Genomic DNA, 25,499 nt, shown 5'->3' with positions numbered 1-25,499 from the left:
CCAAAAAGGGCAAAGGCCTTAAGCAAGAAGCCAGAGTTTTTCTGATTACAAAACTGACCACAATTCCTTGCCAACCTAGCAGGGTAATTTTTTTTTCTTCTGGTAATACATTATTCTCAGGGATAATACATTTTTCATTGTGACATAGCGCTTATCACTTAAACACCAACCACTGGAACACTGCAGTTGCTATTGATAGACAACTTTAAAACACAAAGTTTGACATATAAAATTTAAACTTCACCAGCCTTTATGCTGCCCACTGTTTCATTGTAAAGAATTTGGATAGCAGTAACATCTTGGACCTTTTGTAAACTTGTTGGATAAATTACCTTAGAAGTGTATCATTCAGTAGCCTGGTGGGTAACAAAATCTCAAATAAGAATCTGTACATATTTGAATACAAGAGTATTCAGATATGTGCTTAGAAGTTTCAACCAAAGATGGATACTTAAGAAAAACTTTGGCCAAATGAGTTTATCTAGTATTTTGTAACTTAAAGATTAAGGTTTTCTATTTTAAAAACCAGTGGTGTGTTTTTTACTGCAATTAAAAAGTAATCAATATTGAACAATCTCTGCTCTTGTAATTCCAAATACTGTACAGTTCACGCCCCTCACAAAACACTGAATGTGTGGGTCACTGGCGAGACAGTGTAGCAACGTTTTCCTTGTAATGTACCAAGTCTTGCCAAAGCAGCAGACAGCATTATGACACACCATTTTGTCACAGCTGGCTCTCAATCAGGATAGTGCCAGCCAATTCAGGCTGATCCTTTCTGTTTATTCCCACCTCTCCTAAATATTTGAAAACTGGTGTCTTGGCTCATTAGCATATTCATAAGCTCTATGACCACAAGCCTTTTTCCTTTAACCAACCGGTCTTTTGCAAGACATAGACAAAACACCAGTGTGAATTACGGCAAATCTCTGTTTTATGCTGTTATGGGTGAAACTCTAGGAGATTCTCCTGTTGACCCAGAGCATGGTGCCTTCGCTGATGCACTGCCTATGAGCACTTCACAAGGTAAAGTCCATTCCTGATATTGTTGCAAGGGATGCTTCGGGCACTCATGTGTGGGTGAAACCGCATGTGTGTTTTCCACGTGTATTCATATAGTATATTAATCCTTCAATCATTTTGATGGTGATCACGTAAATGTATTCAGAACCTTCAGCACAGAATCCTAATTTAATCTATGGTTTATCTCTGTGTACGACTTCCATCTCCTGAATTATAAGCATTAAAAGTATTTTGATATCCAAAACCAGACCTGTTGATTTTTTTCCTGCATTTGCATACATATCAAAAATGTGGGTGAGCATTTCAGAACACTTGAAGATTCAGATGCCTCTCTTGTTATTGTGTTAGATATCTTTCATTGCAGTTTTTAATCCCTTGTGTAGAATTTTTGTTCTTCTTCAAGTATTTTTTATTGTACTTTGAAATCTACATCTTCCTTTCCCCAAAAAATTGCAAGTTCCTAGAGTATAGGGACATGTTAAGTTCTCTTTTTAGAGTTTTCAGGATACTCCAAGCATAATGCCTGATGGAAGACTATCTGTTCTAAGCCTCTCACTTTACACACTAAGAAAATGAGGTCTCTGTAAGGCTCAATGCATGATGAATAAACAATTTATTATTACTTCTATTCAGATTTGTTGCACAGGAACAAAATTCTTTCCCAACATTTATTCTTGTCCACTATAAATATTACATTCTCTATTTCTATAGCTCCTTCTACTGGGGTTTCTTAACAGCTTCCTTTATTTTACCATTTCTTATTTATTCTAGTGTTTCTATTTGTGTTATTTTTTTTTTTGTCTCAGAGATTGCATATAAATAGGTTGTTGACTTAGGGTGACTGTTTTATAATAGAAGTGCAGAAATATTAAAATGAAGTTATTTGTTGGTTAAAGTAAATGGCTTCATTTTAAATTTTTCTGGAAGCTTAAAATTTGAACATATTTGTCACAATTTTTAAAAAATCAGTTTTTAAAGTGAATAAATTTCTGAAATTTTTCCCTGCTCTCTCTCTCTCTCTCTCTCTCTCTCTCTCTCTCTCTCTCTCTCTCTCTCTGTGTGTGTGTGTGTGTGTGTGTGTGTGTGTGTGTGTGTGTGTGTGTGTTGCTAAGAATTCAACTCAGGATTGAGTTCACTATCTATCCTAATCTGACCCCTAGTCCTATCATTGATTCATTTATGTATATATAATCATCTGAGTTTCTTATACAGGAATTTAGTTTCATATTCTATAAAATATTGTCTTTTTCTGTAAGTCATGAAAGTGATCGCTATCTATAGTAGGTTTATTTAGCCTGCCTTGAGAAAGAATATCCTGGCTACATTATAAAATAGCTCTTGATTTCAGCTTTGATACTTTTGCATCTTTGAAAAGAACTTGTCTAGAACATAGCACAATGAATACTTCCGGTTGCATTAGAGGGCAAAAGCTGGTTAAGAGATGGTTAGATAATCAAGATTTTTATTCCATACCAATCTCTTATTTTTATGCCATGACTTTGTCCAATTGTAATTTCTCTGAGTCTACAATCTCTCTAATAAACTAAAACTTACTTTCTTCATCAAAATGGTACAAAATAGAATTATTTGCCGGTATGCTGCTGCAGCTTATAGTCTCAGCTACTTGGGAGACTGTGCTGGAAGGATCGATCGTGAACAGGAGCTGGGGGCTAGCCTGGGTAACAGTCTTTTAAGGTATTAACATATTAATTTTGATATTTTAATTACTAAAATATAATCTTTGCTACTAATTTGAACTTTGGCTTTTATGGTCATCTTGTTTATTCATAAATGTTTTTCTACTAAAAATTTGAGCTATTAAAGCCAAACAAACTGTTTCTTGCATCTATTGTGTTTTGTGGTTGACCATTAAATATTTATGCCACTTCTAAAACAGATAAACTTAGACATAAAGCAAATATATAACCATCATTAGCTATCCAAGGCCAGCATTGGTGGTGTGCTGTAGAGATTCTGTCTTTGGCCTAGCCCATCAGCTTACTTGCTCCTTCTTCATCTGAGGCAAAGTAGGTTGGGTGGTGGAACAGGAGCTAGGTACTTGCTACTGTAGAAATGAAAAGAAATGTTTAGTTCTGGTTCTGGAGGTCCAGCTGCATTGGTCATACTCATGAAGTTGAAGTTACCCCTTCAGCAACTCTGCTCACAGAGGACATCCACGTTTTTCCAAGGCTCCATGAACACTGGGTCCCTTTCATCTCATTCCTTTTCTTTTTTGAGAGTTCTGTAGGAAACCCCAAATAACCTCATGCTGGCTCTGATTTCCACTAATAAAAATTGGCACAGTGCGCGGGACACTTCCTCGGACTCATGCTCAATGTGCCTCCCACTCTGAGTGCCAGACTCAGTCCTGTGTGGATTCTTTAATTTTCAGCTGTTGCACCAGAGCTTGAAGGATGATGACACTTGTCCTCTGGAGCTGGTTGAGCAATGGAAACGCGTCTTAGAAACATGAAAAATGCTGCAATAGAGCCCTTTGAAACCAGAGTCCCACAGAGATGGGAGCAGTGGTGATTGCACCCCACTTCTGTGGGGGATATTTAGACTGTCTAAGGGGCTCTAGGTAATGGTATTCTAAAAACAGATAGTCAACTAAAATTCTCACCTGGCCAGAAGTTTAAAGGGACCAGACTATAAGGACCAGTCCTGTATTGCCCACATAACAAGTTTCTCAAATGAAGCAAGTCAGTTTCCTTTTGCTTTTGTGCCTTCTGTGTCCCCAACTGTTAACAGGGTTACTGCAAAGGCTACATAAGCACAATGCTTGTGAAGGCAGATCTAAAGTCCTCTGTGACACTTACTGTCTTAGTCCTTGTCATAGTGGTTATTGGAGGATCAGATAAAAAACTCTGAGAGCAGAGTATCTTACATTTTGAGCAATTTAGAGAATATAAAAAAAAAAAAAAAAAAAAAAAAACTTGAAGTTATCTTCACTGCACTAAAATAAGTGACCATTATTTGAATAAAAAGAGACTTATTAGAAAGCAGCTTGCTCACCACTATACTACCAAAGCTAAAAGGGGGCATCTTTAGAAACTCCCGAGTATTTTAAGAAGAAAATAATCAAACTTAAAGAAAACTGCTTTATATCTCATTTTTAAAAATAACATAGAAAGCAAACGAACAAAATGCCAGTACAGTACTGGGGTTGGAGCCTAGGAGCTTGTGTCTGCCAGGCAAGCAAGCGCTCTACAACTGAGCTTCATCTCCAGCCCTGGGTTGTGTTGTTTTGTTGTGTTAAACATCGGAAAATTGCTTCCACTGCCTTAACATTCATCTCTGAAGAAACCAAACTGCCAAAAATTAAAATTTTTCTTTGAGTCTTTGGGTTTAAATGGAAGCAGTGATTGTTCCTTTTCCCCCTCAGGGTTGGGGGAGCTTTTCTAGGGTATGATATTCTTTATCATAACCTAGTGATGTGAAAGGGAAGATTTAAATTATTGATACTACTCTAAATCTCATACTCTCCCATGCAATGGCAATTTAGAGAGCTGTAATGGGGGGGTGGAGGATTGGGGTGGGGGTAGGGAGACGGGGGGAGTGGTACTTGCCAAGCATACACAATAATCCTGGTTCCAACCCCAGAAGTGAAGAAGAAAAAACAATTCAATTCATTTTAAGAGAATTTTATAGTTTGTTGGTATTAACTTTTTTCTTACCATGGTTCTAATTCTGTTAGTATTTCTGATTTATCTCATTTTAACTTCTTTCTTAAACTCTAAGACTTGGATTAGGTCTATTTCTAGATTCGGTGTTTTCTCATTGTTTCCCAGAAATTGTCAGTTCTTATATCTCTCACCCACCCAATTGTGAATTAAAGTATATAAAAAACATAAAAGAAATGTCACTTACAAGAAAACACAAGTCTTAAAGGCAGGGTCTTGCTATCGGATCTTAAATCTTTCTGTCTCTTCCCCCTTAGTGCTGGGATCATAGGCACATAATAGCTGCTTTCGATAGCAACATGGCAGCAGCTAGTCTCTCCCCTTTTTAAAATTTGTTTATTTTGTGTGAGTACACTGTAGCTGTTTTCAGACACAACAGAAAACAGCATCGGATCCCATTACAGATGGTTGTGAGCCACCATGTGGTTGCTGGGAATTGAACTCAGGACTTTTGGAAGAGCAGTCAGTGCTCTTAACCGATAAACCATCTCTCCAGCCCCCAGCTAGTCTCTCCAAGTGCTAAAATATATTCATCGCTCTAATATTATCAGGCCAGAGTGTCTGTAATTGTACTCCCTAAGTTATAACTTTACCCTGAAGAACTAATACTAGGGAAACTCTAAAATCATAGTATCTTGTTAGGTACACATTTCTTGACTAAGAGGAAATCTGGGCTAAGAAAATTTCTTCACTGACTTGGGGACCTGAACTGACCCACAGCCTCATTATTATAGCTTCCTTGGACACACCAGAATGGCATAGAATTTAGTGAGTGCTCTTTGGCCATCTACTGGTGCTGAGTATTTGTGATGTAGCCATTTGAATAGAATTGGGTTTCTGTACTTTCCTACTATGCTACTCTTTCCTTCCCTTCGTATGCACAGCTTTGCACCTATGGTTAATCGACAGACACAAACACTGCAGCTATTAGCAGCTACAACCCCACTCTTACAACCCCAGGACTGAGGTCACACAGTATTTGAAAACCAGTGCTTTATACCTGTGTAATTTTTATTTGAATGAGAGATTGTCAAGACATGATTAAAGTTCCCACCTGTGTGGAGAGAACCATGTGTAGTTACTATAAAGTTGATTTGAAACAGTCAGCTATCAGTTACATGTAAGTTAACCCTCCTTAGTCCATGCCAGGTTTCCCATATGTGAGAAATACTTACATCCACTCTAGATTTTCAGGTGACCAGACCTCAAGTGGCCTCCATCAGTCTTCCAATGTTTGGGTGCCTGTGCTTGCAAGACGTCATAGTGCTATGGAGTCCACATCTTTGCCTGGCTTCCACTGCCTTTTGGTAGCCTGGCTCTACTTCATATATTTTCTCTTCCTTCCCACTTATCCCAGGATATGTGTCCTACCTGGCTCCCTTCAGACTAATCTCATTTTGCAAAACTATACCCACACTCCCTCTTGCTTCCGAATTTAAGTATGTCCTTAAATGTCTTTCCTGGTCTTCTACCTTTTCAAATTTTCCCTGTCTTTCAAGGTCATGTTCAAAGAACTTCAACCTGTTCAGTGAAGCTTTCTCTGAATATCCATATCTAATGGTTCTTGTCTCCTTCAGTCTGAAAATAAGCTCTCTCCTCTACTTCCTGGGCTGCAAACAGCCTGATCTAGTCACTGTCTCTGGACTAGAGAGCAGTCTCTTGACAGGTTTTATTTGCTAAATGCATCTGCCTTTCTTCCCAACATTATTTCCACCCACCTCTTATCCAATATTTTTAAAAGTCAGGACTCAACACCCTTTAGTGGTTGTTGAACTCACAGGTAATGAACAATGGCCCAAACTAACTCTGTAATGTTACCCCACCACAGGAAACATCTACAGTTCCCTTCTTCCCCTGTCCACCTCTTGGCTCTGCTGCATCATCACTGGCATTCTTTCTAGTGCCCCAACTCTCCATTCACAGACCTGCCCAGAGTCTCTTCCCCAGCTCCTGTTCTTCCATGAGCACTCTTCTGACAGATCCCGACTACCTCTCTTATTCCCTCGACTCTTTGCTCAGATCATACCTTCCAGTAAGAATAGCCTTTTCCACCTTTTCTCCTCTTCTGTTCTCCAGTTTCCTATTTCAAAACCACTTGTCATTTTCTTCTAAACTGTATAGCTTATTGGCTGGTTGTATTTATAGCTTATAGTCTGCTTCATCCTTTAGATTTTTGGTACCAAAGAGGCAGAGATCTTGGTCAGGTTGCTTATTCACTTGTATCCTCTGAGACCCAGAACAAAGCTTGGTAAAGAACAGTTATTCCACTCCTGGGCAAATACCCCAGAGAAGCTCCAACATACAACAAAGACACATGCACCACAATGTTCATAGCAGCCCTATTTATAATAGCCAGAAGCTGGAAAGAACCCAGATGTCCTTCAGTAAATGAATGGATACAAAAACTGTGGTATATCTACACAATGGAGCACTACTCAGTTATCAAAAACAATGACTTTATGAAATTCCTAAGAAAATGGATGCATCTAGAGAATATAATCCTAAGTGAGGTAACCCAGTCACAAAAGAACAGACATAATATGCAGTCACTGATAACTGGATACTAACCCCAGAAAGCTCTGAACACCCCAGAAACAACTCACAGACTGAATGAAACTCAAGAAAAACAAAGGCCGAAGAAAGAAAGAAAGAAAGAAAGAAAGAAAGAAAGAAAGAAAGAAAGAAAGAAAGAGAAAAACAAAAGAGAGCCTCAGTCCTTCTTAGGAAAAAAAATGTATAGCACCCTCTCAGAGTGTAGTACACCTGGATCTCAAATCATTAACAATCCAAGAGCTAGTATAATAGCCTTGTGGCAATTTTTGGTATTCACAGATCATTATGCTTAATCTATACCCAACAAGAAATCTGTTTCCATGTTATGTTCTGTCCTACATGTATTTCATGCTTATGGTAACTAGTGGGATTTCTATGCATGCTATCAAACCTCTAAAAGAATTAAGTACTGACAAAATTATTCATATAATGTTATGCCAAAATGCCTTTTAAAATCTGTAAATGTATCCCTCTTTTTTTAAAATAAAGCGGAAGCGGTAAGGAATAATATATATATTTTTTATTATATATATAATATATATATATAACTGGTGAAAACTTCTCCCTAAAATAAAGCCTATCTGTTTATTCTGCTAATACAAAATTAATTTCTTATTTATATGCAATTTCATTTGCCAAGTCTTGGGTTTTTCTGTGATGCAAAAGTACTATTCAGAAAATTGTTAATGTGCTTATGTCTCGAAGTATTTTGTGGTTGTTTTTCTCTAGCAATTTTAACATTTTAGAATTTAAATTAGGTCTTTGATCCACTTTGAATTGGAGTTTTGTGCAGGTCAAGAGATATGGATTAGTTTTCTTCTGTAGGTGGATATATAGCTTGGCTACCAGCATGTGTAGTAGACTGTTTTATTTCCCAGTGTATGACACTGACATCTTTGTCAAATACTATGTGGCCCTAGATGTATAAATTTAAGTCTCAATCCTTTCCTTTGGTGCACTTGTCTACATTGTTTTGCTTGTTTGTTTTGTTTTCGTGCATGCCAGTGTTCTGTTGTCTTTGTCACGGTCTTTGTAGTATAACTTGAGGTCAAGTGTTGTGATACTTCCAGTAGTGATCTCTCTGCTTAGAATTGCTTGGACTTGATAGTATGCATCAAAGTCTTACTTATTACTTACTTATTATTTACAATGATCATGAGGTGTATGTGAAACAGAACGTAACATGGAAATAGTCAAAGTTTTCTTAGTGTGTAAAGCTTAAGCATGGTGATTTTTGACTACCAAAAATTGCCACAAAATACTATCAATCATTTAAAAAGATCAAGTACTGACAAAAATATATTCATATATTTTCATGCTAAAATGCTTTGAATAATCTGTATGTGTATCTGGTTTTTTTTTTAAATAAAGTTGTAAGAAAAAAAAAGAACAGTTCTCATTATTAGCAGTCAAATGAAAGTAAAACCCTCTGACACTGATAGTTTTCACCATGTAATCTAGCACTTAATAGAGACAGCCTGTTCTTGTTTTTTGTTTTGGAGTATTCCCTAAGCCAAAGTATGTAATCACTGAAAAAGAACCAATGTTTTAGTCTCTATTCCTAGAAAAAAAAAAGAACAAAATACCTAATACATAATAATTGACTTGTTGACTCATTAAAACTAAGCTGGTCTCTGGTACTTCCAACACCTCTTCCTGAACTCTAAGGGCACCTGCACATGCAGGGTAAATACACACACACACACACACACACACACACACACACACACGATACACATAAAATGATTTAAAATAAATCTCTTTTTAAAAATCTGCATGATTTTTATCTTTTGTAGGATAGAATATAGTTGGAATTATATACTTTATATCCCTTTTGTGTTAGCTTCTTTCCCTAAGTGATATAAGCTTCTTCCTTGGTCTTTCATAGCTTGATAACACATTCATTTTCAGAACTAAGTCTTTTATTGTCCAGCTGTATTACAGTTTATCCATTCATCTGCTGAAGAATTCCTTAGTATCTCCCAAATATTGGCAATCAGAGGACTGCAATAAGCATCTGTGTGCAGTTTTTTGTGTGGACATAAGTTTTCAGTCAGTTTGGAGTGTGGCCACTGAATTGTGTGGGAGGACCATGTTTTGTTTTATAAAAACTGCTACACTCTCCCAAAGTCTCAGACCCTGTCACAGTCCTCCTGATAATGAGGGAATATTCCTGTCACTCTACAGCCTCATCAGCTTCTGATGTTGCCAGTGTTTGGAGGTTTTCTAATGCATTATGAGGTTGAAGATCTTATCTTCTTGTTCCAGTCTTTGTCCTACTTTTATATCAAGTTGTTCATTTTCTTAAGAGTTCTTTGTATATTTTAAAGAAAATCTTTATCAGATGCTGGTTTTGTTTGTTTTTGTTTTGTAGTTTGTCGTTCTGTTGTTGTTATTGTTTGAGACAGAGTTTCTCTGTATAACAAAGCCCTGGCTATCCTGGACTCACTCTGTAGACCAGTATGGCCTCGAACTCACAGAGATCCATCTGCCTCTGTTTCCCAAGTGCTAGGATTAAAGGTATGCACCACCATACCCAGCATCAAATGTGGTTGTTTTGTCTTTACAAATATTTAATTGAAATCATTTTGTACAGAGCAAACAACTTAAATTTTAGTAAAGGTCAGCTTATCTTTCATGGATCATACCTTTTTACTGTACCTAAAGAAATTACTACCACACTCACCTAGGCTTTTTCCTTGTTATCAATGAGAATTTTTATGCATAATTGGGATAAATAGTAAATAGAATTTTTCGTTTGTTTGTTTATTTGAGGATCTCTCTGTGCAGCCCTGAATGTCCTGTAACTCTCTATGTAGACAATGCTGGCCTCAAACTCAGAGATCTACCTCCCAAGTACTGGGATTAAAAGCATGTGACACTAAAACCTCTATGTATAGTTCTTATACATTATTAGATTCAATTTCTTAATATTTTGTTAGGGATTTTTGTGTCTATATTCATGATCAAGTTCATTTACAGGGCTTTACCTTGTTTTGATATTAAGATAATTCTGGCCTCATACCATCAAGAATTTTTTTTCTTTATAATGGTTTATTAACTCTTAGTGAATCCCATACAATGTATCTAGATTATGCTCACCCCACTCCTTCCCCAACTCCTCTTATCAATAATAATTATATCTGCTTCTACTAACAAAGACCTGGGATAAATTCTGCCTTGAATGACTGGTAGAACTGACCAGTAAATGCACTTTGACCTTCTGTATAATACGGTTATTAATTACTTATTCAATTTTTTAAAACAGATATAGACCCGTCCAATTGTTTATTTCTTTTTGCTTATATTTTGAAAGACTGTGTTTTGAGGAACAGTCCCAAAGGAGAGGCTTATTTCATCTAGATTATTAACTCTGTAGCATAGAATCTTTGTAATATATCCTTTATAAACCATATGTGTGTGTTATATTGTGTTGTGCATGTGTGTTAAAGATTAAACCAGGGCCTTATACATACCAAGAATATCTTCTCCTGATGAAATACACCCCGTCTGATTTATTATCTTTTTATTGTCCCTGGAACCTATGATAGTGTGCTTTCATTCATTTCTGGATAAGCACAACTTGACTTTGCACCAATGATACTGGGCAAAGTAATACTTTCAATTCAACTGCACTAGCTATCAGCAGTTAGCCTTAGATACAGTTAGATTATTCCAAGAATCTCTCTTTAGAAACATAAGAAAGAAAGATTAACAAGAGAACCATCAACCATGCTTGTGCTAGGTTGACCACAGTGGACAATGGTGTGAATCTGTGGGTCAGGAAGTAAAAGAGATGGTCAATATAATCCCGTCATCTTTTCTTTTTCCCCATACCTCACCACAAGCTACCTAAACAACATGTGGCCAATACAAGAAAAACTGAACTTCTATAGATAAAATATGAGTGTGTTTTTCCTTCTAGAGGCTGAGACTAAGGCTACAGCTTCTCTGAGGCTTTGTTCATCTGAATTCAAACATTTACTATGAGTCTTTGGGCTTAATATTAAAAAAATGTACATGTAGAGATACATATTAAATGCTTCATCTTCTGCCAAATCAAACCAGAGAAATACTGGGTATGGTTTTTAATAGTCCTAATTAAGCAGCAGGACAAAATTATGTTTTTATGTTGAATAAACAAAATGCACAACACAGAATTTGTTTCTAAACCCATCTATAGTCAGAGAAGTCACTACTGAATTTAAATTCTTGTGGTAGTATCAATTAATTGTGTAATGCTCTGCAATTTACTTAATCCTAAGTCTATTAACATTATTAAATGGTGGTCATTATACATAACTTCATGTTACATTGTACCTTTAACTGTAATAAAATTTGAATCTGTTGACATGCAGGACATATATTCTGTTATGTGTACCATATACACAAAAGTAAATGCATGATAGACTTAAGATATAACGCCTGCTGCTTAAGTGATTAAAAAATTTAGCCACATTATTAAATTATGCTTCTATGAATGAAATTTAGAGTCATTTTCTCTTTTAATGAAACAAAGGCCCATGATACTAGTCAAAGGTTAGAAGAAAACTGGTACAGGTGCTGACTCCGTTGATAAAAGTGCTTGCCTAGCATAAACAAGGACCTGAGTTCAATCCCCAGAACCCATAGTTTTAAAAAATTAGCACATATTTGTAATCCCAGTCTTGACGGGGGAAGAAGCAGACAGATCCAGTCAGAGAACCTGTCTCAAAATGACAGTGGGTGATATTCCTGAAGATGACATCCAACACCGTCCTCTGGCTTCTGTACATACACAGGCTCCTGCACACACATGTACATGTGAACATGGATGTATATACACACATATACTCTCAACTTTTAAAAGTAAATAAATAGAAGGAAATGCATCTGTTGGTTAAATATTTTTTCATTTATTTAAATGAAAAATAAATAAATTTTCATTTACGAAATAAATGAAATATTTATTTCAGTGTATCTTTTCTATTCTTCCATATTATTACCTGATCATTTCTGTCTAATAAAAAAAGGGCATGCAAGGAACAGATTTAATACCACTTGGTCGATTAACTCATTGAAAAATATTATAGTTAAAAGGTATTAGGGGGTTGGGGTATCATTCGGTGGTAGAGTTAAAAACAACGTATCTTCAACTTAATTTTAACATAATCAAATGAATAATCATTTTTTAAGTCAGGCAGTATAAAGACTTTAATTTTTATTTTATTTTTTTAATTTAAGTTTAATTTTATATAAAAACATAGAGCACCTCAGTGCCTCAGTAATTCCCTTTCAAAGGTACTGATACTTTACTCCAGAGCTCTCTTCTGGCACCGCCCTCCATGTCTTGAGAATCACATGTTCAGCTGCAACTTTTTCTACCACAGTCACCATCTGTTAACCTCTAACCACAGAGCATAAGCATTCAATCCTTTTGCTACCTCATTCCCTCTCCCAATACACTTCTTTCTCCTTTCGCCTTCACAAATTTGGAGTTAAGCCAATTGTCCATGGTTACATTGTGATAACTTTGAAAAGAATATTTACAGACCCCAACATCAATATTTTGTGGTTTCATAAGCAGTTTCTCCTGAAAATATTAAGCTGTCATATTGCGTGTTCTCCTTTCCCTGAGTGTGAATCATGTGTCTAAGTCTTGCAGTCAACATCTTCAACCTTGCCTAACCTAGCACTTCCTAAATTTACTTGACTACCTGATATTTTTCTGTGTAACAATTTTTAAAGGAGCATCATTAGCACATGTATAATACACTTGGGGAGATGCCAGATAAGACAGACTTTCCAGGCCACAGAAGAGTAATTAAGCAGTGGGAGTAACTTTGAGAAGCCAGGCACTCTCCTTTTCCAGAGGTCTTTAAAACAGGACATCTGTTTTACTCATAGTCCCATTTGAACAATAGGACTCTGCTGGTGTTTCTTCCTCTTCCTGTCCCCCAGAGGCCGTGTTGGAGGCTTTTAGCCACCTTTTATATGACGATGGGACTCTGGCTTACTAATATGTATATATATAAAATATAACTATTATTTATTTAGAGCTTCATAAGTATCCTAGGTGTTTTACATATATCATCTCATTAGTCCTCAGAACAGAACGAGGTAGCATTATTTTACAGATGATGAAACTAGCCATAGAGAGATGGTGAACTAAGACCTCCAAGGCAGAATTTGAGTTTAGGCAGCAGACATAACACTGCTCTATCCTTATTTATTATTACTTTTCAGAACAGCAACCTACAAAAGTAACAAATAATAAATAAGATGGGGTTTGTCCGTATTTATTAAGTAAAAACTCGGGCCAATACAATGCTTATTTATTTAATAGATTAACCATCCCTTTAACCTTCTCATTAATTGGAGGTTATTGTTTTTGTTAGTGTAGTGCATACTTTTCCCTTCACTGTGAGCAAATGTCTAACAAGAAATCACCCAAAGGAAGAAAGGTTTACTGGGGTCCTGATTTGAGAAGGTATCACTGTGGCTAGAAATGACAGCAGCCAGCTCAGACTCCTCAAAATCCTCACTCCTCTAAGGAACAAGAAGCAGAAAAAGACTGAAGGATGGAGTGGGGCTGGGCCCACCCCTCAGTAGCCCACTCTCTCCAGGTAGGCCCTACCTCTTAAAGGTTCCAAAATAGTACATGCTAGCTGGGTACCAAGTCCTTCAACACTTGATCCTATCGAACACATTTCAAACTGTAGCAGGAAAAATTCTGCTGCAGAGTTCTTCTGTATTTTATTCTATCACAGTTTGCCATCTCATAAATGGTTTCTTGCATGAGACTTTTGAAATTTGATGTGACTCATATATATTAATTAAGACCAAATACAACTTGATCTATAAAAATTGGCTTGGGAAAAAGTCTCTTTTTCAACATATTTTATCAATATAGTAACAACATCACACAGCTCAAAGGATGCTGGGCCATAAGACAGGAAAGATGTGTTCTTACCCACCCAGTCTCTCACTGGCTGTATTTATAAGCAGATCATTATGACCATTTTCTTTTACTGTCAAATGGGGAATGACAATTGCTTCAAAATGGCTTTCTCCCCTATGATATTTCAGAATAATTTTTATCTCTGGATGTTGGTTCACAGATGGGGCAGAAACTGTATAATTCCCAAGTTATTTTGTACTGGCTTACATAAACCAGTGAGGAAGGACTGGCTGGGTAAACAAGTGGGAGCCATACTTCTGAGTACCATGATATTAACTTAAAGCAGGAAGACATTGAAAATCAGTGGTTATGTGTCTCTTGAAAATTCTGACAAAGCTACTAAGCTCTAGAGAGCCGATGAGATGTTGCCACGTTGCCTCAATACCCATCAGAAAACATTTCTCTGAGTTGTTCTTTAGCATTTCTCACTTCTGTCATGCCTGGCCCAACAGAAGTTGTTGAAATGTGTTGATGTTTAGTGTAGACCTGGAAGATCAGGAAGAGAGATATTTAGTTTAGGTTAAGAGTGGCCACAGAGCTTTAGACCATCTGTTCAACACCCACTATTTTTTATAATTGTCCACAAATTACTTTGGTATCTGGGCCATACTCGCCCCTCACCCCCGATAAAAAGCTTTTAGAGCTGGGCTTGGAATTCACAGCTTCATGTACGTTAGACAAGTATTATATTAATAAGATGTATCTTCTATTCTTGACTACTCTTCTTTAAGAATTTTGAGTGCATGGTGGCACATGCCTACAATCCTATCTCTTAGGAAACAGAGGGAGGATGATCACTGTAAGCTCTAGACCAACCACCACTGCACAGTAAAACCCTATCTAAAACAGAAAAAATAAAGAAAAGGGAAAGAAAGAAAACTCATACTTTACAGAGCTGTTTAGAGGATTAAAAGAGATCATTGAAGTGCAGTATCTTCTATAATCATTACCAAAGACTCAGGGGTCTATTAGTACTAACAAATTTAAATATTGAGGAGATGTGACATGAGCTCAGGTACCTTTTGTTGTTTTCTTTTTTTCCCACTCTTTGGGAATTGAATCTAGCATCTTATACATGCTGAGCAAGCATGCTACAATATAACCCCAACCTCTACTGAACTTTACATCCTGGCTTTTAAAAACAATTGTGGTATAAATTTGATTTTGCTTAGCTTTTTTATTTTTCCTGTACTGGGATTTTAATCTAAGACTTGACTCAAGCCAAGCAAACTCTCTACCACTGAATCATACCCTAGACCTCCCCAGCATTTCTAATAGAAGTTTTTCTTCCCCTAGATAACAGTGTAATATCCCAAAGGCAAACCATATAGTCCTGGTTCTTGGTTTCATAATCTGATATCTTTCTGACCTACTTCCATACTCCCAAATAGAGCCTATTCAATTAGAGAAGTCACTTTACTCTTGCATGAAATCAATTATACTTTTGTTTGAAATGCATTATACTTAGAGTAGTGTGAGAAGGCTGCTCATTAACCGTAACAGAATTGAAAGCCAAGTTTGAAGGTCAAAAAGAAACAGCAGAGCTGTGTCCTTGCACACAAAATCTGTCTAAAGACTTTCTTGAAAGATTGTGAAATTGAAGGATATGCCCTGAAGCAACAGGACTCATGTCACCCATCTGGAAAGTTAACACACTGACTTACTCCTGAGAATGGCTGTTGTTCATGCAAATATTTTGTCCATTTGCTCTTTCATGGGTAATTGCATGGAGTAACAAAAAACACCTACTTGACTTACAGCTTGGCAGCAACAGAAGCTTATGTCTTCTAGAGACAAAATAAGAAGCAGCTTTCCCGGACCATCTCTAAGTCAAAGTAAAATAAAGCATGTCTGGATCCTGGGCCTCCCAGTAACCATGTCCATGAAGTAATGCTGTTGAGGTCAAGGTGTCCCAGAATACAGAAAGGGAAAGAAAAAGGAAAGCATGCATTTCAACAATGTATCTTCCTAGAGAAGAAGAAGCAAATGTTTTTCTTTCTTCTTTGTCCTCCCTGCTTAGAAAAGTAAGGAAACCTGGGCTAGGGTATAGCTTAATAGTAAAACATTTGCCTATCATATGGGCAAGTCTGGGTTCAGTGCCCAGTATAACAAAAGAAAAAAAAATAACTTACTGAACTCTAATAATCTTCCTGATAGCCCTCAAAGAGAAAAGAGTAAATATGTGGACTTGAGAGTGGGGTTCTAGCTCATGCTGTGTCTTAGTTATCATACCAAAGCTTGATCCTTTTAGGGGAGCTTACATCTTGACAAAACTAAACTACTAAGAGTATATCTTCATTTTCTTCTTCCTGCTTAGCCAAAATCATTCTGCTCTTCCCTATATAACAATATTGCTCCGTTGGCAACTGTTTAGAACACAACAAACATGCAGAATGATCAGAAAACAGAATGAATGATAAGGTGTCTCTCCATTCCAGACAACATGCAAATGCTATAGATACTTAACGAGATCAGAAATTATGTCAGCATTAAAGAGGAAGATTCATGGAAGGTTTCATAGAGAAAGTAGTATTTAGCTTTGAAAGACAAGGATGAATGTGGCACAAAGAAATGAAGGATAGAAAAAGATGCAGCAACCTCAGGGATCTGCATCTACAAAGAAGAGCAAGAGGAGAAATGTGAGGCAGTTAGACCACTAGGATATGCCAGGCGTTGAAATAAGGTCTGAAACAACCAATGGAAAATAAGATTGGAAAGGTAAGTAAGGGCCTGCCTGGACTTCTTATTGAACCCCTGTCTCAAAAACCTTAGGCCTGGGGAAATGTAAAATATTTGCTTAGTATGTGCAAAGCCCTGAGTTCCATCTCCAAATGGAAAAGGAAGTTAACCATTAAAATGATGAATGACCAATTTTTACTGCAACCTAGGTATTTTTGCATCCTTATTTTCACTTCTCAGTATCTGTACAGAGGCATACCCACCACCTTTAACTCAATCAGTCACAAGAGATACCATGAGAAACAGCCAACTTTAAGAGTATTACAGTCTGGACAATAAAATACATCTTTTAAGAGAAAAATATCTGATAACAAAGGGTAAGAAAATAGAGAGATGAAAATTAAACATATAAGGGATAAAGACAAAGTAAGTGCAGTGACTTTGTCTGGGTCCATGAGGATGAATTATGAAGCAAATGACATAGTTTGATGGGTATTCCTGCTAATTAGGAATACAGACCTCTTTCTAGATGTCACCGAGACCAGGACGTCCTCTAAGTTATCACCAATGCACATTCTTCTTTTTGGTATGCAGTGTCTACACCATAACATAGATAACTAAAGGTTGTTTGGGTACTTAATATGCAGATATTTAACAAGGGAACCCAAACTTTGCCTTGTGGGCCCTCTTGCAACCATGAAGCACATTCACAGAGCTAGTATCTTTACTTGTTTTCTCATGAAAACCATAGCTAAATTCTTTCATCTCATTTAGCCTTTGTGGGAAAAAAAAAATGCCTTAGCTCTCTGGGTGGTGGGAAAAGGTGAGAGAACTATTCACAGATAGCCCTGTGAGAGGAGCCCGTAACCCAGTACATTTTTACCAATGACAGGTTATTTGAAAGGATAGCTTCTAAGTCAGCCTTGAGTTTGAATCACCTGCACCCACCTAGCCTATAGACCTTCAACAAGTCATGAATCCTCTCTAGTCCTGTCGTTTTATCTATAAATTCAGTATTTTTCAGCATATGTGAAATAAAGGGTGTCTGGTACATGAGAGGCACTCATTGGTTCTGTTTGTTTCTCTCCTTCCCTGCCCTTCTGCTGAAAGTTCAGAGTCATTTCCTCCAGCCACCAGTTCATTCAGTATTTAATAGATAAATATTTAATGAGCATTTACTGTGAGTCAAACCTTTGTCAAGTGGTGCTAATGTGACTACAACCAAGATAAAGTTTATGAGTTTATTTTTTTGTCACCAGGGTTAGCAATGTTGAATTGACACAGTTCTGTAGCATTTAGAGTAGAGATTGCTTTTCTAGGCACTACTTTGAATGGTGAGCTCATTTCAAGCAAGCCAAATCAAACTTACAATTCCATAAAAATTTATAGTCTATACTTACCAGTGACTCACAGCTGATATTCATTACTTGAGACCTAAATAGGTCAAAATTTTGTTTTACTTACTATGGTAGCAAATAATACTTAGAAAAATGGAGATTTGCTGCTCTTCCAGAGGGCCTTGGTTCAGTTCCCAGCACCTAACTGTCAGTAACTCCAGTTTCAGGGTTTCTGGCATATTCTTCTGGCTTCTATGGGTACCAAGCATGTGCATGGTACACATACATACATGTTGTCAAACACTCATACACATAGAATAAAAATATATTTTAAAAAAAAGAGCTAGGTGTGGTAGCATGCACTTTTAGTCCAAGCATCTAAGAACCAGAGGCAAAAAAAGAGAGAGAGGAAGAGAGGGAGGGAGGGGACAGAGAGAGAGAGAGAGAGAGAGAGAGAGAGAGAGAGAGAGAGAGAGAGAGAGAGAAAGAGAGAGAGAGAGAAAGAGAGAGAACATAGGTATGCAGGGCTCATTCAGTTAGGAGCTTGTAAGCATGAGAAACTGAGTTTAGTATCTAGAAGCCACAAAAAAATACCAGGCACAGTAGCATACACTTGTAATCCCAGCACTGGGAAGGTGGAAAAAGAAGATTTCTGGAGCTTACCACCAGCCATTCTAACCTAACTGGTGAACGTTCAGACACAAGAAACACTATCTCAAACAGTGTAAAGGACGTTCCTGAAGATAACCCCTCCATATGTACAAGCACATATGTGCACACACACATGCAAACACACACATATGAATACACACAGAAGAATACAAATCAATAACAAAACACCAAAGATCTTAGTCCAAAACAATGCAAAGACTATTCATAGCTATTTCTGAAATGAAGACATAGAAATGGTGAAGAGGTACAAAAAACAAAACAAAACAAAACTTCAACATCACTAATTACCAGAGAAAACCAAATCAAAACTACAATAAAAATACACTGTTCCACAACTGTTAGGATGATTAATACATGAAGAGAAGAAAGGACATGGAACAAGAGAGACATTTTTAGTGATGTATACTACACACTGTGCAGTCACTATACAAAACAAGTAGAAATTCTCAAAAAATCAGAAGTATGATTTCCATGTGATTAGCAGACCCACTGCTAGAAATATGGCCAGAAAACTAAAATTGCCATGTCAAGATTTCTATGCTTTTATGTCTATTATGACACTATTCTCTATAGCCAAGACATGAAATTAATATAAGAATCTAAAACATATAAACATGTAAAAGTAAACAAAAGGCTCAGTAGTGTGTCTAGACACAAACATGCAGAGTGCACGTATATACAAAAGCACACACACACACACACACACAAACAAGTAAAACTAAACAAAAATTCTGTAGTATATATACACACGTGCAGAATACACACATATGCACATGTATGCACACACACATACACATACACAATAGGATACTCTATGGCCTTGAAAATGAAAATTCTATTCCTTGTAGCAATATAGATGACCCAAAGGAACACTGTACTAAGAGAAATGAACTAGACTCAGGAAACCAAATGCCATACATTTGTTAGTTGCCAAGGACTAGGCATAAGGAAAATAGGAAGACTGGCCAGAGTTTCCATTAGGCTCTGGAGACCTGATGGACAGCAAAATGATTATAGTTAGGAATACTGTATCATATATTTGAAATTTACTAAGGGAGCAAATCGTAAGTCCTCAATACAGAAACTCGGGTAAAGGCAGACTTTACTTCTTAGCTGGATGGTGCTAGAAAGGTAGTAATGCACTCATCCCTCTAGAGAAGTCTGAGTGTAATGCTTTATTAAACTCAGTCATCTCCCTTTCTGTATGTCCTTGAGGACTGCTCTCTCCTTCAGAACTTGACTCATATCCTGTTCTCTTTTTTTCCATTTCAGAAATTACCATGGTTGACACAGAGATGCCATTCTGGCCCACCAACTTCGGAATCAGCTCTGTGGACCTCTCTGTGATGGATGACCACTCCCACTCCTTTGATATAAAGCCCTTTACCACGGTTGATTTCTCCAGCATTTCTGCTCCACACTATGAAGACATTCCATTCACAAGAGCTGACCCAATGGTTGCTGATTACAAATATGACCTGAAGCTCCAAGAATACCAAAGTATGTTCACTTTTCAAACTACTAGGACTGGAATTAGACAGTCTCTGAGTAATCCTTAAATAAATGCTTATGAGATTAGCATTCTGAAGAGAAGGCATCTTTACTTAGTTGTTTATTCACTCTGTTTGAAGTCCTAGATGTCTGTGATAGGCCAAAAAGAAGAGAGCACAGCAATGTTCCCAACCTACCCCCCACTTTCTTCTCCTCCCTCCCTTCTTTCTTTTCTTGTTTCCATCTTTGGAACATTTTCTAGGATGGTTACATTGCCAGGGTGAGAGTTCATCATGTAAACTTTGAATTCTCCAAGCTTCTTAAGTCACAGTTGCAGATCAACTTATATGACTCATCATCACTAAATTATTATTACAGTTAGGTTTTCTTTCTAATCTGTAGTTCGTAAAATTTGCCTCAAACCCTAGTTTGAGGCATAAACTTACATTTTAACATTGTGGGTGATTGACAGATCATTATGCCATTAAGTAAATTAACATCAAACATCAGCCTCAAGAAAAACCAGAACTGAACTTTTCAAGATAAAGTATCATTTCTGTGGTGCTGTTTCCTTGATTTTTATCTTGTGGGCTGATGTGCTGGTTTTCCAGAGTCACCCCTGTGTCACTGGCAACCATTGCTTGATAATAAATAAGAACTTCCTGTAATTTCTAGTTGTTTTCTTTAGACAGAAAGTATACGTGGCTGTATTTATCTGTGTGGTTCTGGGTTAAAACCTAATATGGAAATTCAACAGGTCTGAGCCACAGGCAAGTGCAGTACTTGCTTCACATAGGTTGCTCTTGTTCTCTATCAAAGATCTCTTTACAAACCACCTCTTGACTCAACCCTGTTGATAACCTGGAACCTCAGGCTGGGCTCACCATGGCATTTTCTTGCCCATGTTCCTTCTGTATCTTTTGCAAGAAAAGTTTAAAACTATCTCTAAAAATGCACCATTTCAATAAAACATTCAATAGCAAAATGAATGCCAGATGCATCCCATTCCCTTGCCAAATAAGTTGCACTTCTTCAAACCCTGTGCAATGTCAGTGGGGAGTGGCAGAGGGGGCACTTAATTCCCTTCCTGCTTTATTTGTGCAGGTGAGGCTCTGGGGTGTCGTGACTTGCCTGAGATGATAAAGTCTTACTTTTTCCTATCTGAGCACCAATGTTTCTTCATGTTCCCAGCACCTCTCCTGAGACAGTAAAGTTATGGCATGAAAATATGAAGGCCACCATAGAAAGCCACAGAGCCTCTTTAAGATTGTTTGTCATGAGATAACCATCTTCTCAAATTTTCCCGTGCACAGGTGCGATCAAAGTAGAACCTGCATCTCCACCTTATTATTCTGAAAAGACCCAGCTCTACAACAGGCCTCATGAAGAGCCTTCCAACTCCCTCATGGCCATTGAGTGCCGAGTGTGTGGGGATAAAGCATCAGGCTTCCACTATGGAGTTCATGCTTGTGAAGGATGCAAGGTAAAAATAAATGTTAAAAATCATCCTAGAATTTTCTACAATTTTGCCTATTCCATTTCCTGTAACAAACTCACTCTAAGAAATTAAGATGAAGTTGTGGGGATTTTTTTTCACAGAACTCATTCTTCAAATAATCTAAGAAGAGTGAATAAAAATCAGCATTACTCTGTCCCACTACCCTTCTCTAAAATGATTCTTTGAGGCATCTCAGTGGATCTTGCAGAGTTTTGTTGTTGTTGTTGTTTTGTTTTTTTTTTTAAGAACTTATCCAAGGTATCATAGCAAGACAGTGAATAATGAGCTAGTACTAGGACCTAAATTTTCTAATTTCTTTAGTGTATTTTTCATTGTGCTATGTAATTTCTTAAAACAAGTAAGGCTTCATAGATTATATATGTATATCACTTGACCCACAGACAAATGCTGTAGTATTAAGCATATTTCTACATTACAACTGTAGGAATTGTGAAACAAAGGTATAGGGTCACTTGGGTGGGGGCTTTACTTATTCCCAGGACTGCAAAAGGAAAAACAAAATTATGGGTTACTGAGGTTTGTCCCTACCAAGCCCTAAGCTAGTGCTGTTCCCTTAGTCCAGCAGCAAACTAAGCCTTGTATAATGGAAGGACAAAAAGCAACAACTGAGCTCTTCCTTTGTAAAAAGAGTATTTTAGAAAATTAGGGATATGCTGCTCCAATTATAAGAAAAACACATTAATATATTCATGTTTTTATATACAGTTTTAAAATAACTTTAACATACTCAGGGATGTTAGCATCTAACTTACCATGTTCTGGAAACCATAAAATACATTGTTTATTTGGTGTTTACCTTATAAATACTGAAAGGTGTGGTGGTGCATACCTTTAATATTAGCACCCAGGAGCAGCTACAGGAGCATCTCTATGAGTTCAAAGTCAGCCTTGTCTCCACAGTGAGTTTCAAGCCAGCCATATTTGAAACAAAATAGAGCATAAATAAATGAAGTAAATCCTGCTTCATTTCAGCTTTTTCTGGAGAATAAAGATGAAGCACACAAGGTGGGCGGGGTTAGGACTTCTGGGCTCTAGATGGATACCAGACCAATAAATGAAAACTAATTTTATGAAATTTGTAACCCTCAGCAGATAATGTGCACGTGTGTGTGCACGTGTGTGTGCGTGTGTAGCCATTATTTAGCCACATTCTACAAACATTTTCTCATCTCTAAAGCCATGAAATTTAGTTGGATCTGTAAGGTTCTTTCAGTCCAAAAGTAATCTAATGTGGTAAAAAGATACAAGCCAGAGTTGCCTCTGCCACTTTCTCAAGCATAGCCTGCCAGTCACATAAACACTTCAGCCCTCAATCACCTTATGTAGAAAACAATTTGATTAGGTTGGCAGCCAAGGTCTTATACATCTCTAAGATTTGAATTTCAAAAGGAGTCCTTGAAACACTCCTGGCAAGAGATGCTTTCATTTAAACACCAAAGCCCATTCATGAGCCTGGCATGATGGCACATGCCTGTAATCCCCACTCACAGGAGGTGGAGGCAGAGGGGTGGCAAGAGACCTTGTTTCAAAAAACAAACACAATGAAAAGAAATCAGTGTGTGATTAAAATATTTGCGGTTCAATCATAATGCACAATCAATAATCTAAGATCCCTGTGAGGAAGAGCATATCACTGTATTTAGTAAATAAGGTTTACCCATTTGTGTGTGTGTGTGTGTGTGTGTGACTGTGTGGGTATTGTGTGTGTGTGTGTGTGTGTGTGTGTGTGTGTGTGTGTGTGTGTGAGACTGTGTGGGTATTGTGTGTGTGTGTGTGTGTGTGTGTGTGTGTGTGTGAGACTGTGTGGGTATTGTGTGTGTGTGTGTATGTGTGTGTGTGTGTGTGTGTGTGTGACTGTGTGGGTATTGTGTGTGTGTGTGTGTGTGTGTGTGTTTCTGAATTCTGAGACATATTTATCTGAAAAAAACTATTCGGTTTGGGTCATGCTGGTCATATACATTAATGAGTGTGAACTGTATGGTCATTCAGACTTTGTAGTAACTTATTTCCTATATGTTGGTGGAGTGCCTAGAAAATAAGAACTTATAAGCAAGTTCTGAGACTCAAAAGTTTGATTCCCACTTATAGATCTCCATCTACTTCAGGTCATGGAACCTGAAGAAACACAACTCAAGCACCAAATTGCTTCCTCATTTCCAATACATCAGGCCAATAGCTGTCAGTCACAAAGATTTCCTCTTAGCTTATCACCAGTACCCATGAGAACTAAAAAGAATAAAATTAGCAAGTGTTTTTTTTTTTGTCTTACCTGTACAGAGCTTAAAATGCACCTTTGCAATTTAATGTTTGTCATTTCCATAGAGTATGTGATAGTCCCTTAATTAAACTTCAATTGACCATAAAGCTTGGGGACTCATTTATAGATCAAAAGGAATATTGCATAAGAGAGCTGTTATGAGATCTTCTTAAACACAGTTAAGAGACCAGTGGGGGCAGCTCACATTTGTGATTCCTGCCAAAAGGCAAACAGAGGAGTAAACTTATTAGAGTTGATTAGGGTGAAATAATTACAGGTTCTTGGTGTGTTCTCTATTCCGGGCTTATACAAAACAAAACATCTTGTTTCTGACAGGTTATATGTGACTTGGAGCTCAAGAACACTATTGCTTGCTGCTTGCAAATATGCTTTTTGTTTCTGTTTTCTTGAGTCACCACTGTTTTAGGTTCTTCATTAATAAAATGAAATGCCTGAGGCCTCATACTTATAAAGAAAAGATTTATTTAGTTTGTTGTTCTGGCCCCAGGTAGAGAGTCAGCAACTAGTAATTGCTTTCTTGATGGAGAATTCTAAAGTAGTGTACAACTACAAATGTTGAGAGATGAGAAACAGGAGTGTGTGTGTGTGTGTGTGTGTGTGTGTGTGTGTGTGTGTGTGTGTGTCTTCCTCTCATGAAGTAACCAGAATTCAATCACAGGGACTCCACCCTAATGGCCTTATCTAATCTTAATCACTGTCCAAAGGCCCCACCTCTAGCCTCCAACAGTCTGATTAAGTTTCCACCCTCTTCCACTTCACATAAAGATTAACTTAACACTTGAACCTTTGAGAGACACACTCAAAACAGATACATTCTTGCCTGCTTAGGGTAGCTCAGTAACTCAGCTCTTATGGGCTGAACTACTTCATAAGAAGGCTGCGTTCCATCCCCGCACAAAACTTTCAATCTCATGGTAAAATCAATACCATGCTAAGGACTCAGCTTGTTGTACATGAACTTTTGTTAGAAATAAAAGAACCATGAAGCTGGAGAGATGACACAGTAGATCTGACTGTTCTTCCTGAGGACTCAGGCTCAATTCCCAGCTCCCACATGGTAGCTCACAGCCTTTTAGAACTACAGTCCCAGGGATCTGACGACCTCTTCTGGACTGTGTAGGCACTGCATCAAGGCTGCAGGTAAAATACCTATACACATAAAAATAAAGGGGGAAAATTAAATACTTGGTCCATCAACATAGCTCAGCAGGTAAAAGTGCTTCTTGAACAAACCTGATCACCTGAGGTGCAAATCCAGAACATACTTAAAGGTGGAAAGAGAAAATCAGTTCCACAGACTTATTATCTGACCTCTACACACAGA

The 25,499-nt window shown here is 37.4% G+C and overlaps 1 protein-coding gene across 6 annotated transcripts in view; it reads left to right on the top strand.

Annotated features, from left to right (window-relative positions):
• The window catches only part of PPARG (peroxisome proliferator activated receptor gamma), a 127,106-nt gene that overhangs the window by 57,719 nt on the left and 43,888 nt on the right, over positions 1–25,499 (top strand). For 5 of the 6 annotated variants that reach the window (XM_080914059.1, XM_080914056.1, XM_080914060.1 and 2 more), the window contains 2 exons: positions 20,160–20,387; positions 21,692–21,861. In XM_080914059.1, coding sequence (XP_080770185.1) covers positions 20,168–20,387; positions 21,692–21,861 — 390 coding nt within the window. In that variant the 5' untranslated portion in view covers positions 20,160–20,167. Of the gene's footprint in view, positions 1–887; positions 1,027–20,159; positions 20,388–21,691; positions 21,862–25,499 lie in introns of those variants that run through there. The other variant, XM_080914061.1, reaches the window with a different exon arrangement.

The sequence above is a fragment of the Micromys minutus genome, assembly GCF_963924665.1.
Source record: "Micromys minutus genome assembly, chromosome: 3".
NCBI lineage: Eukaryota > Metazoa > Chordata > Mammalia > Rodentia > Muridae > Micromys > Micromys minutus.
This window is presented reverse-complemented; position numbering and strand designations above follow the sequence as displayed.